Below are 23,474 nucleotides of genomic sequence, written 5' to 3' on the forward strand. Positions count from 1 at the left end.
ATATCCACCGAGACCCAAATTCCATATTGATTTTGCGGGGTCCTTTGATGAAACCTCCTATGAGGTGTGAAAGCGATTTCACTTTCAAAGTGAATTAACTGATTGATTATCTAAATGAATGTTGTAGTTCGAATATACATTAACAAAGTTCAGACCGAGTTCTACGACAAATTATCAGTGGAAAATTTTTAAGAAAATATGAATTATTTGAATATTTGAAATATTACTTAGCATTTCAAATTGGCTGAAAGGAAAAATGCCTTATGACACTTTTTTCTTCAGTTCAATCACTTTGAGAGGTTATGGAGGAAAGATGCCTGTTTAAGGCAACACTAATATTTTCGTGGCAAAAGAAATGGCTTTGTGTACCTTTATCAAATCAATAATGGAGATTCCAACATCTTACATGAACATGTATATCAGAGGAGCAAGACATTCAGTATTCAGTATAGACATACTACCATACTTGTGTATGGTAGTATTGTCAGTGGGAGGGATATGTCTTATGAGAGATATTACTTTTCTATCTTCAAATTTCTTGCACCCCACACGCTGTTCTTTGAAATGAATATACAGGCTGATTCACGGTGGATGGCACAACAACATTTCACAAAATTGTACTCTCTGTTGAGGATCTTGAGGCTTCATTGCTTGAATTTTGTTGAATTTATAATCATGCATTTTATGTCTTCGCAAGATTCTTTGAACCGATGAATATTTTATACCCAAATCTTCTTCAGCACTTCTTATCGATGACTCGGGAAATGCGTGAAAATATGCTAAGACATTAATCTGGTTGTCTTCGAAAGTTACGGGTCGAGGCAAGTTTCTTGGTGCTTTTAAAGTTGATCCAAATGCATTGAAATTGTTCTGAATTCGTATAAATTTCTTGAGGTTCATTGGCGGTAGATTCCGATACATTTCATTGAACTTTCTACGTGTTCTGCTGATAATTTTGTCACACTGTCCAAAAATAATAAACAAATTCATAAGAACTTCGTTTGAATAGTTTTGTTCCATCGTTTTGAAGGTATTTGCAACTTCTGAAGTGACGAAAATGTCGATATTATTAGGAGAATGTCACAACGCTACTGTCAAATAGTAATCATGGCCTGCTTACCAAATACCGAATGGAAATACCATTCTGAAGGGACATTTTCACAAATAAATGTTCATAAGTCCGAAACTTGACTAGTTAGGTATAGGTATGATATACATAGAAAGAAAGCAAATTTCAGCAGCTTTCCGAATTTCCAATAATATACAGGGTGTTCCATTTAGAATAATCAAATTTCAGCAACTTTTTCAAGCAAACGAAAAAACTGTATTTTTTTACCACCCTGTATTGAAGTAACGGAGATTAGGCTGACGTGTGGGAAGTGTCCAAGTATCACCTAACTTCAAACCAAATTTCGATATCATAGTACTTCTTAACTAAAAGATATCGGCATTTTTAGAAGTCATGATTTTCGAAGAAAATAATTGAAATTAATTTTTATTTCGAAAACGGTAACAGATAGGTATAGGAAAATATCGAAAAAAGTTGTCGGGCAATTGTTGGAGATTCCAAAAATAATATTATATACAGAGTGTTCCATTTGAAAAATCAAAGTTGCTACTGCTTTCTAATAGAAGCGGCAACACCGCATTGTCGAAAATATTTTAGTTGGCTAGAGAATGTACGAATATGCCCTCCATTAAATTTTCAAAGTGATCCGTTGTCTGGTTCACCAGAAACGTCTAATGTGCCATCCACCGTGAATCAGCCTGTATTTTCAAAAGCATAGTACTAAGTTAGTTGGCCTGGAGTTTGAAGCAATGGAAACCTGCGCAAAATTACGGAAATGATCTTTCACTTCAAGCTAAATTTTCAAACGGTTTTATTTGCCCTGTTTGTTTGGGTAAAATTCAGTACCTAATTGAAGTTTCCGGTTGACAGATTAATCTGAAATTTGATATAAACATTTAGTTTTGATGACACTACAATTCAATAAATTCTGTTTCATTGTGAATCCAAGATGACCGCAGCTAAAAAATGGCGGATTACATATTGTTTCACAATTACCTCAATATGAGTATCAAGTGACAGGGTTTGACTACTAGAATCGTACACTTCGAAAAAGAAAGCAAATTCAGGATGGCCGCACCTAAAAAATGGCGGATCACATATTTTTTCACAACTACTCCAATATGGTTATCAAATGACAGGGCTTGGCTAGTGGAATAGTAGTACACTTTAAAAAGATGCAAATTCAAGATGGCCGAAGTCACAAAATTGCGGATTACATGTTACCTTTCAATATTGAGGCACTAAATGAACTGAACAGAGCAACAAAATTAGAAACTAAAAACTTGATTATAAAATAAGTAAAAACAAAATTTTATGTCAAACGAGTTATTAAAAAAAAATAATAATGTACATAATGTACTGAAAACCAAAAAAATTATTCTGAAAGTCATAGGTAGCAGTCATCACATCACTCTCCTCAGCAATCTACGGTACTGATTAGATGAAACAAATTATGAAATCGTTGGGCGTGGTATTTACATATCTACTCAGATTACGCTAAGCACAACGATTTTATTATTTTTCTATATGATCAATGCCGTAGATTGCTTAGGAGAGTGGTATGATGACTCTACCTAGGATCTTCCGAATTGTTTTCCATAGGCCGTGGAAACCTGATCGTGGAACCGTGACATATTTTCGGTATGTCATTCACTACCAAAAAGCTACTACGATAGCAAAACAAGTCGTGATATATTTTATAAAAATAAAGTTTGTGAAGATCAAATCGTAAGGTGCAATTTATGGAATTACTATAGATCTTCAACAAGTAACGGCCAAATCAATTGGAATAAGCAACAGATGTTACTCAGAATAAGTCACTCTATCTATTTCTTGGTTTTGATTGAACATTTTAGCCGGCCGGCTATAGAGAAAAATAGTATACAGTACATGAGAAGAGAGGTTGAAAGCCCTGAACTACGTGTTGTGATGTCCTCGGCTTCAACTCGGGCATCATAACGCTCAGAACAGAAATTTCGAGCTTTCTGCCCCTGTAGCGTGATATACAACTTCAATAGAATCATGAGTAAAGTTCCACTCACCTTGGGGTTAGGCAACTCTCCACTCTGCAGACTTGCCATATAACACCGTAGCCTGAACTGTTCACAATGTAGCCGTTCTAAGTTTTCTTCCCACTGGACCACTTGGTTGGCAATTTGAAGTCGAGCTTCTGAGTCGCCAACTACTGATTGTTGCATTTCTGCCATATGCTTCAATTTATAATCCTGGAAAAATAAGGAATATATCAATAGTAATGATATTGTGGCATAGGCATGTTCAATTTTGAAAAACAAAATTGTTTCGCTACTTCTATAATTATTTGAACTTCTTTGATTCAAGAGCTGCATCTTGTTTCCACTATAGTTTTCATTAAAGTTCATTATATTATGTATTCAAAAAATTTACTCAGATTTTCACGTCTTCATCAACATATATAGAGAATATGGAATATCTAAGCTGAGAAAAAAATTAATGTACCAAAAATATTCTTCACGAATATATGTAGTTCACAAATAAACATGTCTGTGTTTCGTATACTAAAAAGAAAAAGTGAAAGAAAAAGTGTATTCTGCCTCATTCAAAAATGTATTTCGTCTAATTCAATGTTCAAAATGGTTGTTTCGGATGAATTTTCATCTTCTGGTTTGTGTGCGAATGATAATTTTTGCATGAATCATTTAAATATTTTTGTGTTAAAACAACGATAAAAATAAAATAATTTATTTAGTAAATTTCTCACTCTTCACATATTATTATATCAGAATATATTCTTGATAATTCATTTCCATGTACGAAAAAGTGAATTCTGCAGAAATGATAATTTTTCCATTCAAGTAGAACTGGAAATTGGGTTAAAAAAAATTAACGCTTGAACATTATACATTGGTTTACATTATGGGACATGAAAGTAATACATTTTTCTGGCATGATGATTCAAAAACTGATTGGTTTTTTATTCAGAGTTATAAGCATTCTAATAAGGTGGAACTGTAAAATTGAAACGTGAAAAGAATTATTTTCAATCATGAACTTACAATTTTGTAACGGTCAGGTATGGAAAAATCATGTGAATCGTGTGTAACACAACATACAATGTGTGTCACATCTGGCTCCCATGACGAGTTTGAGATGAATTGCTGACCTTATCAAAAATTTTTAATGTAAAAATGTACGGGTGTATACGAGAAATCATTCACCAATCTGAATGAAATATGATACTTTTGTTGAATTGAAAGGGTAATATTTTTAGGAGTACAAACGGAATAGAGGAAAGTGTTTTCTGTATATATAAATATCTATATAGAAGTAAATGATTCAAACGTATTTTTTTCGTGTAATTCACTGTCTATATGGAAGTAGATGTTTTGAGAGGGTTTTTTCTTCCAGTTTGTATCTGAAAGTTACTTCTTTGCATGATCTACTGATTGATGATTGATTTTGAAATGAATTTCTTTTTTGTTTTCTTTGGAATATTCCCACATTTTTTTGTATAAAGACGAAACATTTCTTTCCCAGAAATCAGTCTTTCCCGAAAATGTACCCCTCTCAATTTGAACCGGATTTATATGGTTTGAATATTATTTTATGAGTTATGAGTATATGAGTTTCAATCAAATGAGCGAATTAATATCATTACATACTGTCATCGATAACACGAGTAGGTTTAACCCATTCGTGGCGGAAAGCCGTAATTTCATTAATTGTTTGAGTGCTTCATCTCGTAATGTTATCCATATTGGTGCTGAAGAGTTAATGAGACAAGTGTTTCATCCAAAACAGTGGATGTCCTCCATTGAGGATGACAGTCTTCCTTGTAAGTGAAATTTTGACATCTATCATATACTCATACTATATTATGTAGTATTCCTGTGAATGATATCTAATTCAATGATTGCTCTCTTTCTCCATTATCCAATGATAATTCGACCGAAATCTTTTTTTTTAATACTTACTCAATCAAAATGCTATATTCTTCTATTTCATTAGATTAATTTCATACCAGAAATTGCAATTCTACCTAATAGAATATTTGTAAAGAATATTACTGGAGTTTCATCTCAACACCAAACCGTTATTTCAAACAACTCGACACATGTTTCGGATACCGAATAAAAAAACGAGTAATATCCTTCCTCGAGAAAAACAATATAATAAATTTATTCCAGTTTGGCTTTCAGTCTTCAATAGGTTCACAAGACGCCATATTTTCACTCCTGGAAAACCTCTACACTAATCTTAATGAAAGAGAATCTGCGGCGGCCATGTTTTGTGATCTAATCAAGGCTTTCGATTGTGTAGACCACATGCTACTTCTTCGCAAGCTAGAAGTTTACGGATTTAGATGATCTGCATTACTTTGGTTTGAGACGTACCTTTCTCATCGGCGGCAGAATATTCTAATAGATGAAATTTCATCAGAGGAATGTTTCATCGCCAGTGGGGTCCCACAAGGTTTCGTTTTGGGACCGGTGTTTTTTCTAATTTATGTCAATAACTTAGTCCATGTTGACATAAGTGGTAAATTCACATGTTTCGCTGACGACATCACCATCCTCCGGCACAGCAATACCACCTCAAATTTACTTGATCAAATTATTGTCGACATAAGAAAGGTGAAAGAGTGGTGTGATTCCAATCTTTTCTCATTTAGCATTGACAAAACAAATGTGGTCACGTTTAGATGTAACATAGGGAAAGTACACTTGGAAAATGTAAAAATTGAAAATTTGGAGACAAACAAATTTTTAGGACTCTTCATTGATGAAAATCTAAAATTTGATTCCCATGTCGACTACATATGTAAAAGACTGGCAGCAAGATGTCATGCAGTGAGAGTTGTTGCAAGAGAGATAGACACTACTATCACAAAATCAGTATATTTTGCACAAATTGAGTTCTATTGACGTTATGGAATTTGTTTCTGGGGAATTTTTTTCAAAGATGAAATTATTGTTATTTGTGAAATTATAAAACAACAATAAAAATTAAAACAATATAATAAGAATTAATTGGCGCTCAGGGGTGACTTCATTGATTCCAGTGGCGCATTTGCTTTTTCAGCTGCAGGAAAACCCGGAAAAATCTGCAGCACCACATCATCTGAAGATCTTAGTCTACCAGTGTCCTCTCTCTCATAAAAAATGTAGGGTGTCTCCAGAGGCTCCAATAGATACAATACATCGCCAGAACACTTCGTGACACGACTATCGTCAAACTTAAACCAGTCCGTTTCGTCTTTAACCAAGGCGTAATAATGACCAAATTCAACGCTAGAACCACAATGAACAATGACTGATTGAATATTATAATAATGGTCTGTTACATTGAAATGTTCCTCTATTCCGAACCTTCGGAAAATTTTCTTTCTTCCGTCAGAGGTTGAGTCTTGTTTGAAGATCATCAGTGTTATTATTAGATTGACTGGAGCCTGAGCTATAGGTACTTGTTTCCTTATAAGTCAGTTAGTTTGGTGCATGTTTGGCAGTACAGTCGATCATTTTCCATTTTCAGATGATTTAACAGTAACCTTTGCACGGACTGGTTATTAGTCATATTAGGAAACGCTAGAGAAGTTCCAGAAATTCACATGAGTTTTCGCTACCTATTGAACATTCACTACAGAGTAAACAAGTGAGGATTTTTCCAGCAAAAGATTTACAAACACAAGACGAGATGGACTTTACGGTATCATTCAATCCAGAGCGGTCAGGAGTATTGATTTTGCTATTGTTTTGCTCACGAAGGGCATTCAATAAGAACCCCAAGAATTTGAAACAATCCTCTTGTAGTCCTAACGAGTATCTAGTGGACTTCAAATTGTGGGGAAATTGTGCACAATTTCGTTTCAATATGGTATCTTCTCTAGAAAAAAGATCCATCAGATATTTATGCAAGGCTACCTACAGGGTTCATGTCGCCCATTATTTGTGAAGCAAACAATTCTGACCTTGGTATGTCTTTTTATTTTGAGAACAGTGTGCCTTATTTACAAAAAAATATAAAAATCAATTTAATACCACCTCTTACACCACTTATACCACCACTTATAGTACACGTCAGTATTACTTAATTTCCCTTCCAAAACCTACTCTAACCCTTACACAAAATTCTATTATTTTCAATAGCAGGAAGTTATTTAATCACCTTTCCATTAATTTAAGGCGAATATTTAATGAAAAAAAATTCAAAAAGAAAGTAAAAGAATTCCTTACTTGGAGGCCCTTTTATAGTGTGGATGAATTCTACCAAGGCTCTATCGAGTAATTGGCATGTATCTTTGTGAAAACAAGCTATTGAAATCAACATGAAATGGCTATTGTTCATTACGTAGCATTACATATTTACATTTATTCAAAATTCATATATCCAAGTACTTATATTTGTATCTGTTCAGCTGGGCTCAATATTGTTCTATCCATATACTCTGCTCTTATCTCTAAGCATTATTTTATAGATTATATTTGTTAATTATTGCATATACACGTTTTACTCTACTGAACTTTGCAAACAAGATGTTCAGATCTTGGGTTTTGAGTCTTGGGTTTTGAGAAGCAATTTTTGATTTGATTTGAGGAAGATTAAGCTGTATAACCTTCCTCTTGAAGATGATCACTTGGTGTTGGGATGAAACTCCAGTAATATCATTACTACACCGAAGGTTCCAAACAGTGTATCAAGGATATATGTATTCGTATATCACCATCAAAATGACAAATGATCTAAAGAAGGGAGCTATTACGAATCGAATCAAAGAACCATATTTTGCAAGTCTATGAATTTTGTTGAGAAGTTCAACTATTTAATTATGAATTATTATGATTATATTCAAAACAGATATCTGCTGACGAGCAACGAAAAAACTTGCAAATGCCAACCCCGTATTCAGTATTTTTTGTAATTCAACCTGATCGAATGAAATGACAGAAACTGTAATAAACTCAAAAATCACTTTTGAATGTATAGATCTTTTAAAACAATCAGAGTAGCTCCAGTGGAAGTTGTACCTATTTGCAAATTATCTATCATTTGATGATTTTGATAAGACGTCTGCAAATAAACTAGAATAGTTCTATCATATAAATATCTCATATTGATCATTTTCTCTAATTTTCTACATTTTCAAATCAACGAAAATCTGTACTTCTGCTTATGAATCAAAAAGGGTAGGAAAATAATGTTTACTTTCCGAATTATTACAAACAGAATAAAAACAAGTATTTGAAGTGCAGTTTTGTTAAAGTTACAGAATAATTAGGAAAGAATATATTATTCTAAAAGTTCCGGAATACTAACATAATTAACTGAATTATGTTTTAGATGTTTCCAAAACGAGTGCATTAATCTAACTGATGTTATTTACAGTTCTAGTTTCTGTGCATGAATTGAGTTCAAGTTTGATACAAAAATGAGCAACAAACCAACCTCCACGTTATAAAGTGAATTCTACCGAACTCGACGAACGATAATATGCAAATTAATTAATTAATGATGATTACACCCGGCTCTCGCATTCTTATATTATGATGTTGTTTGAGAGTGGGTTCCACCAGACCTGAAGAAAATTAAGCCGCGATTGCTGCAGTTACGTTAATCACTCTTTGAAATGAACGAAGGTGGAAATTCAAGACCGGCACTTTACTGAAATGTATGAAATAACGCGTAACGTTAAGGAAACCTTGATGCGATAATTAGGTTCTTTAAAGTTTGCCTGATGAAAGTTTAAAAGACATTGACGTACTGAAGGGTTTTGATTGTCACATTACGTACAGAAAATTGGTTTAATTTTTTCCATTGATATTGAGAATGAGGTGAACTTCTGAGAGGAGAAGGGGAGGAAAAGTTAATTAGTATGAAGAAGAACTTGCGAAAAAAAGTCTTACCAGGTTTCTCAACATTGATCCAATTTGGCTTGAACTTGGTTGCATTCACTTTTCAAGTAGTATGAATAACGATGAAACGTAAATATATTCTGTTTGCAATGAAGTGAGTTTCGAAGAAAATCAGTGAGAACATCAGAAATAATCTGTCACGAAATATATTCATTGAATGAAGATTTTTTGTAAAATCCACATACGATGATCCTATCAATTTTTAATGAAAAATGATTGTATGATCAATGACACATTGATCTTTTGCATATGGCATTCTTTGACTCCGTGGATTTTCATAATTCATAAAACAAATATTGTATGTTTTTTCGATTACTATGTTCTTTTTCATAAATCTTGCCTTGTCTGGAAATGAAACTGACACATAATTGATATTTTATCGTTCTTCGAAAAGAATTTTGCGATTTGATAACTCAAATTACGAAGAATTTTTCATCTTTCCCTCCAACCAATTTCCTGGAGTTTTTGAAGTCCACTAGATATTCGTTAGGACAAAAAGAGGATTGTTTCGAATTCCTGGAGTCTTTGAAGTCCACTAGATACTAGTTAGGACAAAAAGACGATTGTTCCGAATTCTTGGGTTTCTTGTTGAATACTCTTCGTGAGCAAAACAATAGCAAAATTAATACTCCTGACCGCTCTGGATTGAATGATTCCGTACAGTCCATCTCGTCTTGTGTTTGTGAATCTTTTGCTGGAAAAATCCTCACTTGTTTACTTTGTGGTAAATGTTCAAGAAGTACCAAAAACATATGTGAATTTCTGGAACTTCATGTAGCGTTTCCTAATATGACGAATAACCAGTCCGTGCAAAGGATAATGGTCATCTGAAAATGGAATTTTCAACAGGTTATGATCGACTGTATTGCCAAACATGCGCCAAACTAACTGACTGTTTCAAGGTAACAAGTATAGCTGAGGCACCAGTCAATCTAATAACACTGATGATCTTCAAACAAGACTCACCTCTGACGGAAACAAGAAACTCTTTGGAAGGTTCGAAATAGATGAACATTTCAACCTAGCAGACCACTATTATAATATTCATGCAGTCATTGTTCACTGTGGTTCTGGCGTTGAATTTAAATTGGGAAGATCAAATTAATTATGTGATTAAAACGTTGCGATTGATGGTCTATAAATTCAAAAACATATCTAACATCATTAATATAAAATATTCAAAAATACTGTACCATGCTCTGGTCGAAAGCCATCTTTACTATAGAGTCATTGCATGGGGAGGGGCCTCAAAAACACTTATCAATAATCTACAAAAAATTCAAAAGTACATTCTCAATATGATATATAAAAAACCGCGAGAATATCTATCATGTAGCCTGTATAGAGAAACGACGATAATGAATGTACGTTGCGATCCTCTTGAGGCAATATAAACATAAATCGTCGTTGGAACCTCTTCAGCACCATCACACCACAAGGCATAAAACCAATGCTGTCATACCCAGAACTAAAAAAACGAAAGAGCAGAAATGTTATACTTTTTTGGGACCAAAACTTTTTAATGACCAACCGATCGAACTCAAAACGATCAACTCACACGAAATGTTCAAGAAAAAGGTCAGAACTTGGCTGTTTCACTTTTCCGTCAGAAATACTAGAAAGCTTTATAACTACAAGCAGAGTATGTTTTAGACTTTCATGAGGTGTTGCTCATAATATAATCTGCAGATGTAATTATTCTGATGTGATTATTGTAATGTGATATTAGTGCCAAAATTTTCCTTTAATTTGATATGAAATTTAATATTTTAGAAATGTGACTTGACTATAACTTTTATGATCTTATACCACTTCAAATTGTTTAGTTTTTGGTTTGAATTTTAAATCTTCTAGTATTAATAATTTTCAGATTTGTATGTTTTTATATTTGAACAAAATTAGAGAATATTTGTATATTAATGATGTTCATGTTAGAAGTTCAAACAAAGATTCATTTGGTTTATTATTGAATTGTTCAGATTTACATCCTTTTATATTTGAACACATCTGAAGAACATCTGTATTTTAGATGATTGTTCACGTTTAATGTTTGGACAAAGATTTCATTCCACGCGTGGATTCATTTGCTTGTGTTTTTTTCTGTTTTGTTCATTGTATGATTGGTAGAATTGAGATATGTAATGAAATAGTCCGAATAAAACATTATTTTTATTATTATTATAATTTGGTCACTATTATGCCTTGGTCAAAGACGAAACGGACTGGTTTAAGTTTGACGATGGTCGTGTCACGAAGTGTTCTGGCGAAGTATTGACTCTATTGGAGCCTCTGGAGGCTTCAATAGAGTCAATACTGAAGAGAGAGGACATTGGCAGATCAAGATCTTCAGATGATGTGGTGCTGCAGGTTTTTCCGGGTTTTCCTGCAGCTGAAAAAGCAAATGCGCCACTGGAATCGATGAAGTCGCCCCTGAGCGCCAATTAATTTTTATTGTTGTTTTTATTTTTATCGTTGTTTTATAATTTCACAAATGAAAAGAATTTTTGTAATGAGAGAAAGAAGTTACGATTCTGCTATTTTTTTCAGACTCAATCTAAATCTATCATAATTTTCATAGAATATAAGGAATGATTCTGAATAGAACAGAAAATGGTTTAGTATCAGTTTACAGCCTACAACAGTGAATAGAAAGAAAATATAAGAAGACTTTCATACATATTTTTTGATGTCCCATGAAATATCTTGGTATATAGGGAATTTATGATAAAAGTATATGTCTTTGAACTTCCTTCTTTTCATTCCTAAACTAACAATTATTCTCAAAAAGTAGTAGATGAGTTTTTGATTAAATACTGATTATTATATGATTGGAGTGACTGAAGAGGTAATGAATCATTAACATCATACAATTCCGCAGACCTATCGGTTTGATAAAGCACCTTAGTTTATCAATTGTATGAATTGTTATACGAGAAATGTCGGCTCCAAATCATGAACGAGAACGAATGGATCTCTGCATGATAATAATAGCATACCTAGGATATCAGTACAGTCAGCAATGAGGTTTGAAGGAATGTAATTACTGAGGAAACTTAAGCGCAGCCCCCTGTATATGGAGAAGAGTAAATAAGTAGAACACTCAAATGTAACGGTGGAGAGAACTGAATGCTTGAAATATTTATTGAGATCAAACCAAACCAGCTGATGTAAAAGAAACAGTCACCAGGAATTGCTTTTCTTCGCTTGCTTAGCAAAATTAATTTCGTTTAGGAAAGCAGTTCTGAATCAATTCTTCTGAATGTTTTTGTGTTCACGATTCGAATCTATATATTTAGAATATTTTCATTTGAAACATTCATTTAGGCTAACGCTCAGGTTTACCTAAAATATTAAAATTGAAGTAATCGTATCGTGATGACACTGAATTGTGCGCCACTGCTTCTACCGAAGCCTACTTTGGCAATCTCAGTGGGCTCTTAATTACTCATTCCTCCATTCATAACTCTGCTGAGAAGAACAATAATTCAAAGTATAATGACCTTCGGTATACTTGAATTCTAAATATGAAAATTGCATTTGCTTCATACGCTTTTCCGTTTCAAATGAATGTTTTTACTAGCGAAGAATATTTTTGTGTTGAATTTTTTAAAAGAATTTGAAAGGAAAAGAAGAATAATCATTAGAAATTGATTTAAAAAAAATGGTCGTCCATTGGATTTCCGAACACCCCAATTGAAAACTATTGAAGGTGGGAAACTATGAGGTGTTGATTTTGCAAGGTATAATTTTGAATACGTATAATTTTTATTGACGCCTTCAATATGAGTCAATTGTAATCCTGTTCCTATTCTTTTTTTGAGCTGATCGAATCAGACTTGCTGAAAGTTATTTAAAACCTATGATGAAATCCTCAGGAAACAATAGCAGATAATATGATGTAACTGGAATAACCGTGGTTTGGAAGAACACTAACATTTATATTGTTGAAGACGTTTACATACCTCAAAATACTACAATGATTCTCTCAGTGAACGCATATTTCACCGAAGATGTTTGCCGCATTAAAAGACGAAAAGCTTGTATTATAAGCGTCCCATTCACGACCTATCAACCCAAATTTTTCATTCTAATCGGTATTTCGGCTATGCAAGCCTATGTTCTCATAAAACAAACATTGGAAAAATATCTTTTTTCATGTTCAAGTTTTTCAAACTTATGAGTTTTTCTACCATATTTTCTCTATGATAAATAGGAAATGAAATAATCGAAGGGAAAATTATATAACTGTTCTGTGCGTCAAAAAATTGAAGAGTCCTTCACTGTGACTGATATTCTTTTCGAATGCTGAGATATGCAGATAATGAGAATAATAATAAGAAATAATCGTCTTTTTTATTTTCAACAGCTCATAATCATTAAAACAAGCAATGCAGCCGATGACTCAACATTTTGAAAATGGTTGATGAAGTTTTCTTATAGATGAATTTCTGATTGATCTGTTGCTCCAGTTGACCTTAAACGGTTTTCACAATTTCTGAGGAAGTATTTCCACACATTCACAGTTGAGAAAATTATATTTACATTCTGAATTTATTCTACGCCATGGGTTTCAGTTATAACTTACAAAATTGTTATGGAATTGTTTCATGCTATCGAAAATGCCACTGGTTTGCTCTTAGATTGATCGAGTTAGGGGTATATTATACTTATCTAGCCGAATCGGTTCCAATACCTCTTTATATCTGGAGAAAAAAGAAAAATTCGAGAAGCAAGAGTTTAAATTGGCCGCATGTCTTTGTCTACAGCGGTGATGCCAAGTGCCAATTATTTTCACAAACATTCGAAGTTATGAAACATTAGAAAGAGTACATTGTCTCATACATTCATGAAAGATAGCTGATTGGGTGGCAATATGGCTCACATATAACGTTGAATTTCTCATTTTCGGTGAGTGGCATAAATGCATAATTGATTCATTTCAGTAGGGTTCATGAGCCTTCGAGAGGCATGTCCATCTTTGCAATTGGCTGCACCGCGCTGATGAGGCCAATAGCCAGAAACACGTGTCCGCGGTTTGCCTCTATTTTTTGAGTGTTCTGTCCACGAATTTCCCCCTTTTGATTTATATCATACACACTCGTTAATATTTATATCTCTGTATTTATATCTTGGACCCGGAAGTCACGCAGGTAGCTATAGCTGCCTACGTGGTGATGTTAGATGATGCCTGGGAATCCTAGGTCTTCTAATTGAAACCACAAATGTGCGGTTAGCTCCTGTTGGTGACACCGTGCATATGTGATGTTTTTCATTTTTGGTAACCAGTTGTTGTCCATCTTTGCAATTGGCTGCACCGCGCTGATGAGGCCAATAGCCAGAAACACGTGTCCTCGGTTTGCCCCTATTTTTTGAGTGTTCTGTCCAAGAATTTCCCCCTTTATATATATATATATATATATATATATATATATATATATATATATATATATATTACAATGTAGGTTTTCACGGATGGTAGAATATGATGTGTTGTTTTTCCAGGTGTTCATCCGTTGTGTACTATTCGATAGTCGACGTTTCGCCATCATCTCAGATGGCATTATCAAGATGAGTTACTGCTTCGCTTCGAAAGGTGTAACACCTCTCGAATATATATATATATATATATATATATATATATATATATATATATATATATATATATATATATATATATATCTCTTCGAAGCATTTGACACCGGTTCTCATAATGGATGTATTATTGAAAAAAAACCAGAACTGTCACCTTCTGAGTACCACAAGGTACAGTGTTGAGCCCGTTTTCTGTTCGCCCTATACAAAAATAGTCATATATTTCAAAAGGTACCACCTACAGTTCTCAGTTCGGCTGATGATACGGTAATAATTTAAACTGCATAAAACTGGAAATATTCACAACATAAAGCAGTCTGGTTTTTAGAAAATTAAAAACATATTTCAGTAGAACAAAATCACGCTGAATATTGATAAAATGCAATATCTGACATTCAATTTGAATAGAACATTCACTTATTGTTGAAAATACTGAAATAGCGGAATTCGAGTGTTGAGTATCTTAGTATTATTAAGTATAGACTCTCACAGTGGAACAGCGGTACCTTCATACTGATTCTATAACAAAAAAAACAGAGGTTTGATTGGCAGACCCAAGTATTCAACAAATTTTTGAACATTTGTGACCTCGTGGTCCTCTTTCGAAGTGACCTTAAATTCAACGGACATATTCAAAACATCACTCATGAAGGTAATAACTGACTAGGCTTCTTAAACAGTACGATATATTTGTTCAATACAATTATCCGAAGTAAATTAGAATATGATAGTATTACATGAAAATCAAATCGTAAAAATGCAAAGCAGATTTTAGAAACAATACAAAACAAATTACCGAAATATTTGAATTTCGATAAATTGATGGATGTAACCGTTACTACGTAGTAGGAGATCATCATGAAAAATGAGAAATAAAACATTCATTGTTTTTTTACCACTTTAACCACTTTACGACTTCAACCACTTCAAAAGTGGTACAAAAACATAGAAAAGTTTGTTTGAAAGTGGTTGTCAATGTTTCATGGTGCATTTCATTAGTTTGGACTTCCATTGTCTAATACAGGGGTCTCCAAACTACGGCCCGCGGGCCAAATCCGGCCCGCCAGTGTCATCAATCCGGCCCGCGACAGCCAATGATTTACTATCATCAATCTCGCCCGCGACAGCCAATGATTATCTAATTGTTGTTACTATTTCTGTGATGAGTTGAAGAAGAAAACACAGAACGATAATTTTTCGGATTTATTTACTTGCAAGGTAAAACTTAATGACAGAAATGATGACAAAGAAAACTCAATTTGAGTATCTAAGTTTAAGCATATTAATACCTGACAAATAATTGAAATGAATCACAGTAAAAAAAAACACTAATGAGATTTATGTAATTGTGATTTTCCACCGACAATACTTTGTAGTTGTGGATCAATTTTACTTGTACCAATTATCAAAAGAGATTTAAGATGCTCATCAGTTAATTGAGATCTGTGAACATTCTTTGTGTACTTCATCTTGGAAAACGTTTTCTCACACAAGTAAGTAGTACCAAAAACAGAAAACAACCCACGAGCAAATTTATGCAAATTATCGAATTGTTCCAGTGGAAGACTCTTATAAAATTCCAACAAAGATGAATTTTGATATTTGTTCTTAAGCATATCACTGCACCGTAAATCAATAATTCCCATTTGGACTTCCGGAGCCAGGGTTCCAATGTCAGAATCAAAAGGATTTTGAAAAAGCTTAATTTCATTCGCAATGACATCAAAATCTGAAACATGAGTATCAAAACTTATCTTCAAAGCACTCAATGTTTCGATTGCAAAATTGACGGGAATTTCAGTCTCTGTAGTGTGGCTGAATATTTCAAATATTTCAAAATGTGTAAAACATTTTTTACGTAATTGCAATCGAAATAGTATTATTTTCTGCCTGAAGAATTTGATATTAGTGTATAAATCAGAGAGAAGCTGATTTTTTCCTTGCAATCTCAAATTCAGTTCGTTCATATGATTTGTCAAATCGACATAGAAGGCTAACTTCCACATCCATTCACTATTTTCTAAATCGGCAAAAGGGCGCTGCTTTTCATTTAAAAAAATTTCGATCTCTGCTCGAAGTTCAAAAAAGCGCTTAAGTACTTTTCCGCAACTGAGCCAGCGTACGGCAGTATGATATGGTAAATTATTTCCTCCAATCTGTCGAATAAACTCGCGGAATTGTCGGTGATTCAGCCCAGTGGATCTGATGAAGTTAACAACTGATATGACTGGTTTTAGAACTTCAGACATATCCAAACATTTTCCGCACAAGGACTGTTGATGAATGATACAATGTAAGACTAATGGCTTTGAACCACCATCATTTTCTACAGCATTTGACACGAGTGCAACCACTCCTTTATTTTTACCATACATATTTTTGCCTCCATCAGTTGTTATACATTTCAAATTTCTCCATCGAAGGTTCTTTTTATTAATGGCATTTTCAACTCCCTTGAAAATATTTGCCCCAGTTGTCGTGCCGTGAATACTATCAATATCAAGAAGTTCTTCATACACTTCATAGCTTTTATCTACTCCGCGAATAAAAATCAACACCTGAACAGTATCTGACACATCCGTTGACTCATTCAATGCTAGAGAAAACCACTCATGATGTCCTTTTTTGTCAGACAGTTGAGATGATATATTTTCTGCGATGTCTTGCACCCTCAGAGCCACGGTGTTTGCTGACAAACTGACACTTTCAAATAAATTTACCTTTTCGGGGCATATTTCTTCGACTACTGCAATCAAGCATTCTTTTATCATTTCTCCATCGGTGAATGGTTTGCCACGTTTTCTGATTTCAAGAGCCACACGAAAGATGGCGCGAGTTGCAGACTCGTGTTCAGTATTCGCTTTGGTAAACAAAGATTGCTGCGATTTGAGTCCGCGTTTCAAAGCTTCAAATTTTTCCTTCCGCAAACTTTCTGTATACTTGGAGTAACTTTGAAGATGTTTCGATTCATAGTGTCGTTTGATGTTATAGTCTTTGAAAACAGCTATGGTTTCATTACAAATTAAACATAGCGCCTTATTACTGGATTCAATCACAAAATACTGGAAGTTATATTTTTCTTGGAACGTTCTGCATTCACTGTCGATTTTTCGCTTCTTTTCCATACTAACAAATCACACACAAAAACTATAAGTCAAATCACAATACTTTTATTGACGGGTGTTACTTTATTTCACAATTTCGCACACTTTCGCTTCCTTCGCCTTTCCTATGCAGACTAACTCGCAGTTGCGCCTCTAGCCTTTTTATATGCAATCATTTCTGCCATCTCGAGGTGATCGGAATACACTAGCTAGAACCAGAACTTTCTCGAACCAACGCGGTAATTCCAAATATTTAAGCCTAATGCCACCTAGCGGGTAGCTGAAAAAGATAGTACATAGTACCACTACTCGCCACTAGATGTCGTTAAGTGTCACAATACACAATAATGATTGAAATGCAAAAAAAGCGTAAGTTTGCTTAGGTCACGCACTTTGCGATTATCCTAGTCTAGAAATATAAATAAGGGCAGAAATCGGTCCTTGGAACAAACTGAAAAAATCAATATGGCCCGAAGGCTTCAAAGTTTGGAGACCCCTGGTCCAATATGATATAAAATGACTTGAAATGCCTGAAATAATCAATAAAATTAAAAAGATTGGCTATGAAAATAACAATTATATTAAGGAAAAACCGAAATTACAATGAAGTAAAATACGAGCAACTATGAAATTGAACAATTAATAAGAAGTGAAAATTGAAATTGAAAAATTTCAAGCCAGGTTACTTCACCATGTTTCGATTGTTAGTATCCATAATCGTCTTCGGGTGATGACTGAAAGTTTTATCTCTTATTTTTCATTTGTTCGCCAGGTTTAATGTCGTATGGGCCAATCAGAGTTGAATTTCACATATAATTACTAGAAAATGAAAGGATTATAAAGAGTATACTTTTTTTAGGTAACATTTTGTATGGCCATGTAGATAGCATTTTCCTCGCCAGTCAAATCTGCTTTTATGTTCCGCTGCCAGGTATTCGTCCGCGACAAATCACTTTTCATGCCAATCAACATAAATTCCCCGCCGACAGAATTTGTTCGATGTATAATAAATACACAAAGATTCCCGGGTATGGTATTCAAGAGTTATCTTGTTCAAAACTAAAATCTTACCTAACAGAGGTTACCAATTCCTGATTCTGCTGACGAGTGTGAACATACCCCTATAGTTCCCTACATTCATTTCACTAGGTTTTTTGTATTGATATTTCTATTTTTTTTAAATTTTTGTAAAATACTTGTTTCGAAATGAATGAGTAGATTGGAATGCAGTTTATTATGCATGAATTCAGTAATTTTATCTTATGATGTCCTGGGCTATGGAAGAATTCTTGAGTGTCATTAAGAATAACTTATCATCCTGCAAAGATGGGTTCTAGGCATCATCTATAGCAAAAAACTCACGTATTATGATGATGATCAATTTTTTTGAGCAAAATACTTGACATAAGATAGTTATACTGTCAAACAATGATTTTGAGTATTCTCCGATCATTATTTGAACTTAAACCTATAGAAAATAAACTCCTGGTTAAAGCGAAATCATAACGTTACAGGATGTGATGAAAATATCACACTGGTTGGAAATGAAAATTCAGTCAAGCACGAATTGAAGAAATAAAGACATTCTTTAGTGACCAAGTAAACGATAAATGTAATTATTGATGGAAAAACTACCATCATTTTCCTATCGTGATAAAGTATATTCAATGTAAGTAATATGCATATAATGACTAATGTTCCAAATGTGAAGAATTCAGCATGACTGCTCTATAATGGTCCATTCAACATGGCTTAATATTTCATTGGAATCTTCTCTTCAATCTGTTGAATTTGTGTGATGTTCAATTGTTCATTTTCAGTTCTTTGTTGGATTAAAATTATTATCATAATTATTTCGTGACAGATAGGTGGGTGCTTTATTTATGACTGTTTTGTGACATACCTAAACATGTACTATCGAGAATCCATCGGTTCTTCATATGACGCTATATAAAATCATTATCTCTTTTCAATAATAATAATACTGATCAGATTTCTGAATGGATGGTCTGATTGGGAATATATTGTCTGATATAGCGATCTCTACACACTTCTCAACCAGACCTCCGGCCAGACATTCGTCAGATGCTAGGCAGACACCGTGGAGACCGCAGGTGTTTCATCATGCCATCTATTTTGTCAAAAAATGCGAAAATTGGCTTGAATTCGGGTGTTATTTTTCGCCTGAGGATATGATAATAATAATAATGATAATAATAATAATATAATAATGCGCTCAGAAATACTCGAGGATATAACTGTGGCACCCCCGGAAACCGGAGGCACAAGGTCACGCATTCGTTTTATATGGATGATCTTAAACTTTATGCCTCTGGAGAGAAGGATCTCCATCAGTCCTTGAAGATGGTGGAAGAGTACACGCATGCTATCGGTATGAAATTCGGGATAGACAAATGTGCAATGGTCCATCTCAAAAGAGGACAATGCGGGGACTAAGGAGAGGATGTGCAGCTCGTAGATGGGAGCATCCTACACCATCTAAATGCCGGAGAGACGTATACTTACTTCGGGGTGGAACAACGCCACTCACAAGGGGTAACAGCATTGAAAAACTCTCTCCGCGGCAAGTATCAGCACAAACTTCGACAGATCTGGTCATCGGAACTGTCGGGAAAGAACAAAGTTGCTGCAATAAATATGCTTGCCGTTCCAATCTTACTTTACTCGTTTGGAGTAGTGAAGTGTACTGGGGAGGAGCTGTATCAACTCGACGTGAAAACCCGAAAAATGATGCATCTCTATAGGAGTTTGCATCCCAAATCGTCCGTTCCACGGTTGTACTTCCCTCGACAACAGGGAGGCCGTGGACTTTTTAGTTTGGAGTGTCTACATGACAGAATGGTACTGGGTACAGCCTGTAAAGTCGTCAGGAGTTCGGATCCCCTTCTCTGCATGGTCTGTGACCATGAGAGAGCAGAAATTGAACATTTCTCCTTAGGGCAGCTGCCCGAGCAGCTGATGAACTCGGTATAGTTTTCGACTCTGAACGAGGTGACCACAACTCTGTCACCGAGTTGGAACCCATTCAGCAAAAAGCTCAGATAAAAACCGCAGATGTAGAAGGCTGTCATTCTTGGCTCACTGCGCTTGCTCAGGGCACATGATTCTCGGACACAATGATCACTTACCCCACGGTGTGGGGAGTTGTCATTGGTTGATAATGCTGGCGCGCCCTCCCGAATGTATCGGGGCTTCAGGGGATAGGGCCTGACCAGCGCACACTACAGGGAAAAAAATAATAGCGACTTTATTTTCCATTTTACATAATTATTTCCATCTTTAAATGCTAATTGTTGGCATAATGGGCGGAGTTCAGTTAAAAAAAATGATATGACAATATTATTTGACAATTCAATTGAGCTGCTCTTCCACTCCACCTCATACCGCGCCATATAACGAAAAAGTGAATAAATTAAAAAACATATTTAACATTATTATCGAGGGATGTTCTGCTTCTTCAATAAAATTATTTTCAGATCCTCTTTAAACGTATCTAACTTCATCTCTTTCAAACTGTTCGGAATTTCTTTGTATATATCGAGAAAAACTTAGATCGTCGCTTGAGCGGTGTTTATAGGATGAAAAAAAATCTTTTGAAAACACTGCAGGTAGATATTTTGGTTTACCGATTTACTCAATATGGTGAAACCATATTATAATGAGAAAAATAACACTAATAGAGTTGAAGACATACCTGCAACAAACAAATATTCAAAAAAAAATCAAAAAGTAGCTTCAAACAGTATCTGCAGAAACAGTGAACCAAATTATTGAAGAAAGCAGGATATACTGAATTGTTACCTCGAACAGTAAGTTAAGTATCGAGAGCTCGAATTCCATTGGATATAATTATAGAAACTATTCTATTTTCAAAATCGTTCAATTAGTCATAAAGGAGGTGAACGTGTGTCCAAACAGTATTGAATGCATACTTCACAGATATTTAGTCCTTCTTTTTATTTTGTATATTATGTACTTATTAGGTCAAGATATCATTTCACATTCATATTCCTTCAATTTCAAATGTTTACCTTTATTCACATATTTCACAGTTGAACATTTAAAATTTGATAGTTCTACATCTTTAGATATTTACAAGCTATATTCATTCATTTTTAAATTTATTTTTGTGCGTCTCTTGATATTACTACTTTACATTTATACATACAGTTTAAATTGTATATCTTTACAAATTTTGATGTTTACGTTTCACATTTTATATCTACAATTTTACAACGTTCATTGATAGATTACTTAAATTGCTCATGCAAAAGGTCATATCTTTTATGAACAACAAACCGATCTATTTGCTGAATTAGATTGAATAATTGTTATTGTAATTTTATATATTTTTGATTGAAAAATGAAAAGTTGAAAACAATGACAGAGAAAACATGTAGTGCCCACCTAAATATTTTCAAAAATATTTTCTTCATCAATGAATGTATGGATTGAAATGGATAGAATGATGATGTGGTTCATTGATTTAAAAAAATATATATATTACAAAAAAAATAGTTTTCAGCTACACAAATCTTCGTATTTTATTCCAAGTTCCATAACATTAAACAAACAAAAACTATATTTATGATGTAAATAATTATGAAGAGTAACTTTAAAATGCCCTGTACTTGTTCAGTTGAAATATTAAAAAAAACCCACCGGATAAATCTACTCATGTAGCGATCTACCTCCAACTTAGCATTTCTGAGGTAGGTGAAATTAAAAATACTCAACAATGAAATTTTATCATTTTCATTCAAGCGATCCCTTTTATTATATACCTCGGCACAGGAGGTATTATGTTTCAGATGCAGACAAACAATTTGTTCGCAACTTGTTTACTTTGTTGGCTAACAAAGCTAAAATGAGAAAATTTATTAGTTTTATCTCATTTTATTTCTTCATAAATCTACTGACTCACTCCATAACATGAGCAGACCCAGTTCTAATGAAAATGTATTGCCATTATGAAATAATTTAATGGTGTAGAAAACTCGTGAAAATAATCAGTGGTATCTTTGAGAAACGTAATATATTTTCGTTTGTTCAGTTCAATTCTTGTCTTTTCCTCAAATGAGAAGACAATATGAGAGAGAAAACGGTACTCATAAGTAGCCTAAATACGATTATTTCATTGGAAAATGGCATATTAGTATTATTTGTGAATACACAATGTATAGATTCAAAAAACATAGTCAACACAGTCAAAATCAATCAAAATTACCGAGTAAGTTTTTTCATATTTCATTGTTGACGTTTCTTCAAAAAACAAATTGAACAGAAAGTTGAGCTTCCTCTTCCAAAGTGACACTTTCACAGGACATTAGAATTCAATACTATAGAAAGGATATCTTGATAATTTCATAACCTAACCTAACCTAACCTAACCTAACCTAACCTAACCTAACCTAACCTAACCTAACCTAACCTAACCTAACCTAACCTAACCTAACCTAACCTAACCTAACCTAACCTAACCTAACCTAACCTAACCTAACCTAACCTAACCTAACCTAACCTAACCCAATAATATGTGAAATCTTCAAATTTATGACAAATGAGTAATGGGTGTGTGTAAGTGGGTCTATTCAATCCTATACTTCAACCCGAAAGTACGAGTATATTGTGGCTCACACCAACCACACTCGAACAATAATAAGTCCAATTTCTTGTCAAAGTCGAATGGCTCGTATGGTGACTGATTTTCCAGTCACACCGTCTTTCGACAGTCCAAGTGAATATGATTATTCAGAATACAGCGACCAGTACAAGGACCTGCTAGATAACATTGGTCAT

At 34.1% G+C, this 23,474-nt stretch overlaps 1 protein-coding gene across 1 annotated transcript in view; it reads right to left on the reverse strand.

Annotated features, from left to right (window-relative positions):
- Positions 1-23,474, reverse strand: part of sif (guanine nucleotide exchange factor still life) — a 653,408-nt gene that overhangs the window by 127,704 nt on the left and 502,230 nt on the right. The window contains 1 exon segment of the mRNA XM_074173996.1: positions 3,112-3,294. Within this exon segment, the coding sequence (XP_074030097.1) occupies positions 3,112-3,294 (183 nt within the window).

The sequence above is a fragment of the Leptinotarsa decemlineata genome, unplaced genomic scaffold, assembly GCF_025532065.1.
Source record: "Leptinotarsa decemlineata unplaced genomic scaffold, Ldec_3_MD MMD2_tig00000505_RagTag_RagTag, whole genome shotgun sequence".
Taxonomy (NCBI): domain Eukaryota; kingdom Metazoa; phylum Arthropoda; class Insecta; order Coleoptera; family Chrysomelidae; genus Leptinotarsa; species Leptinotarsa decemlineata.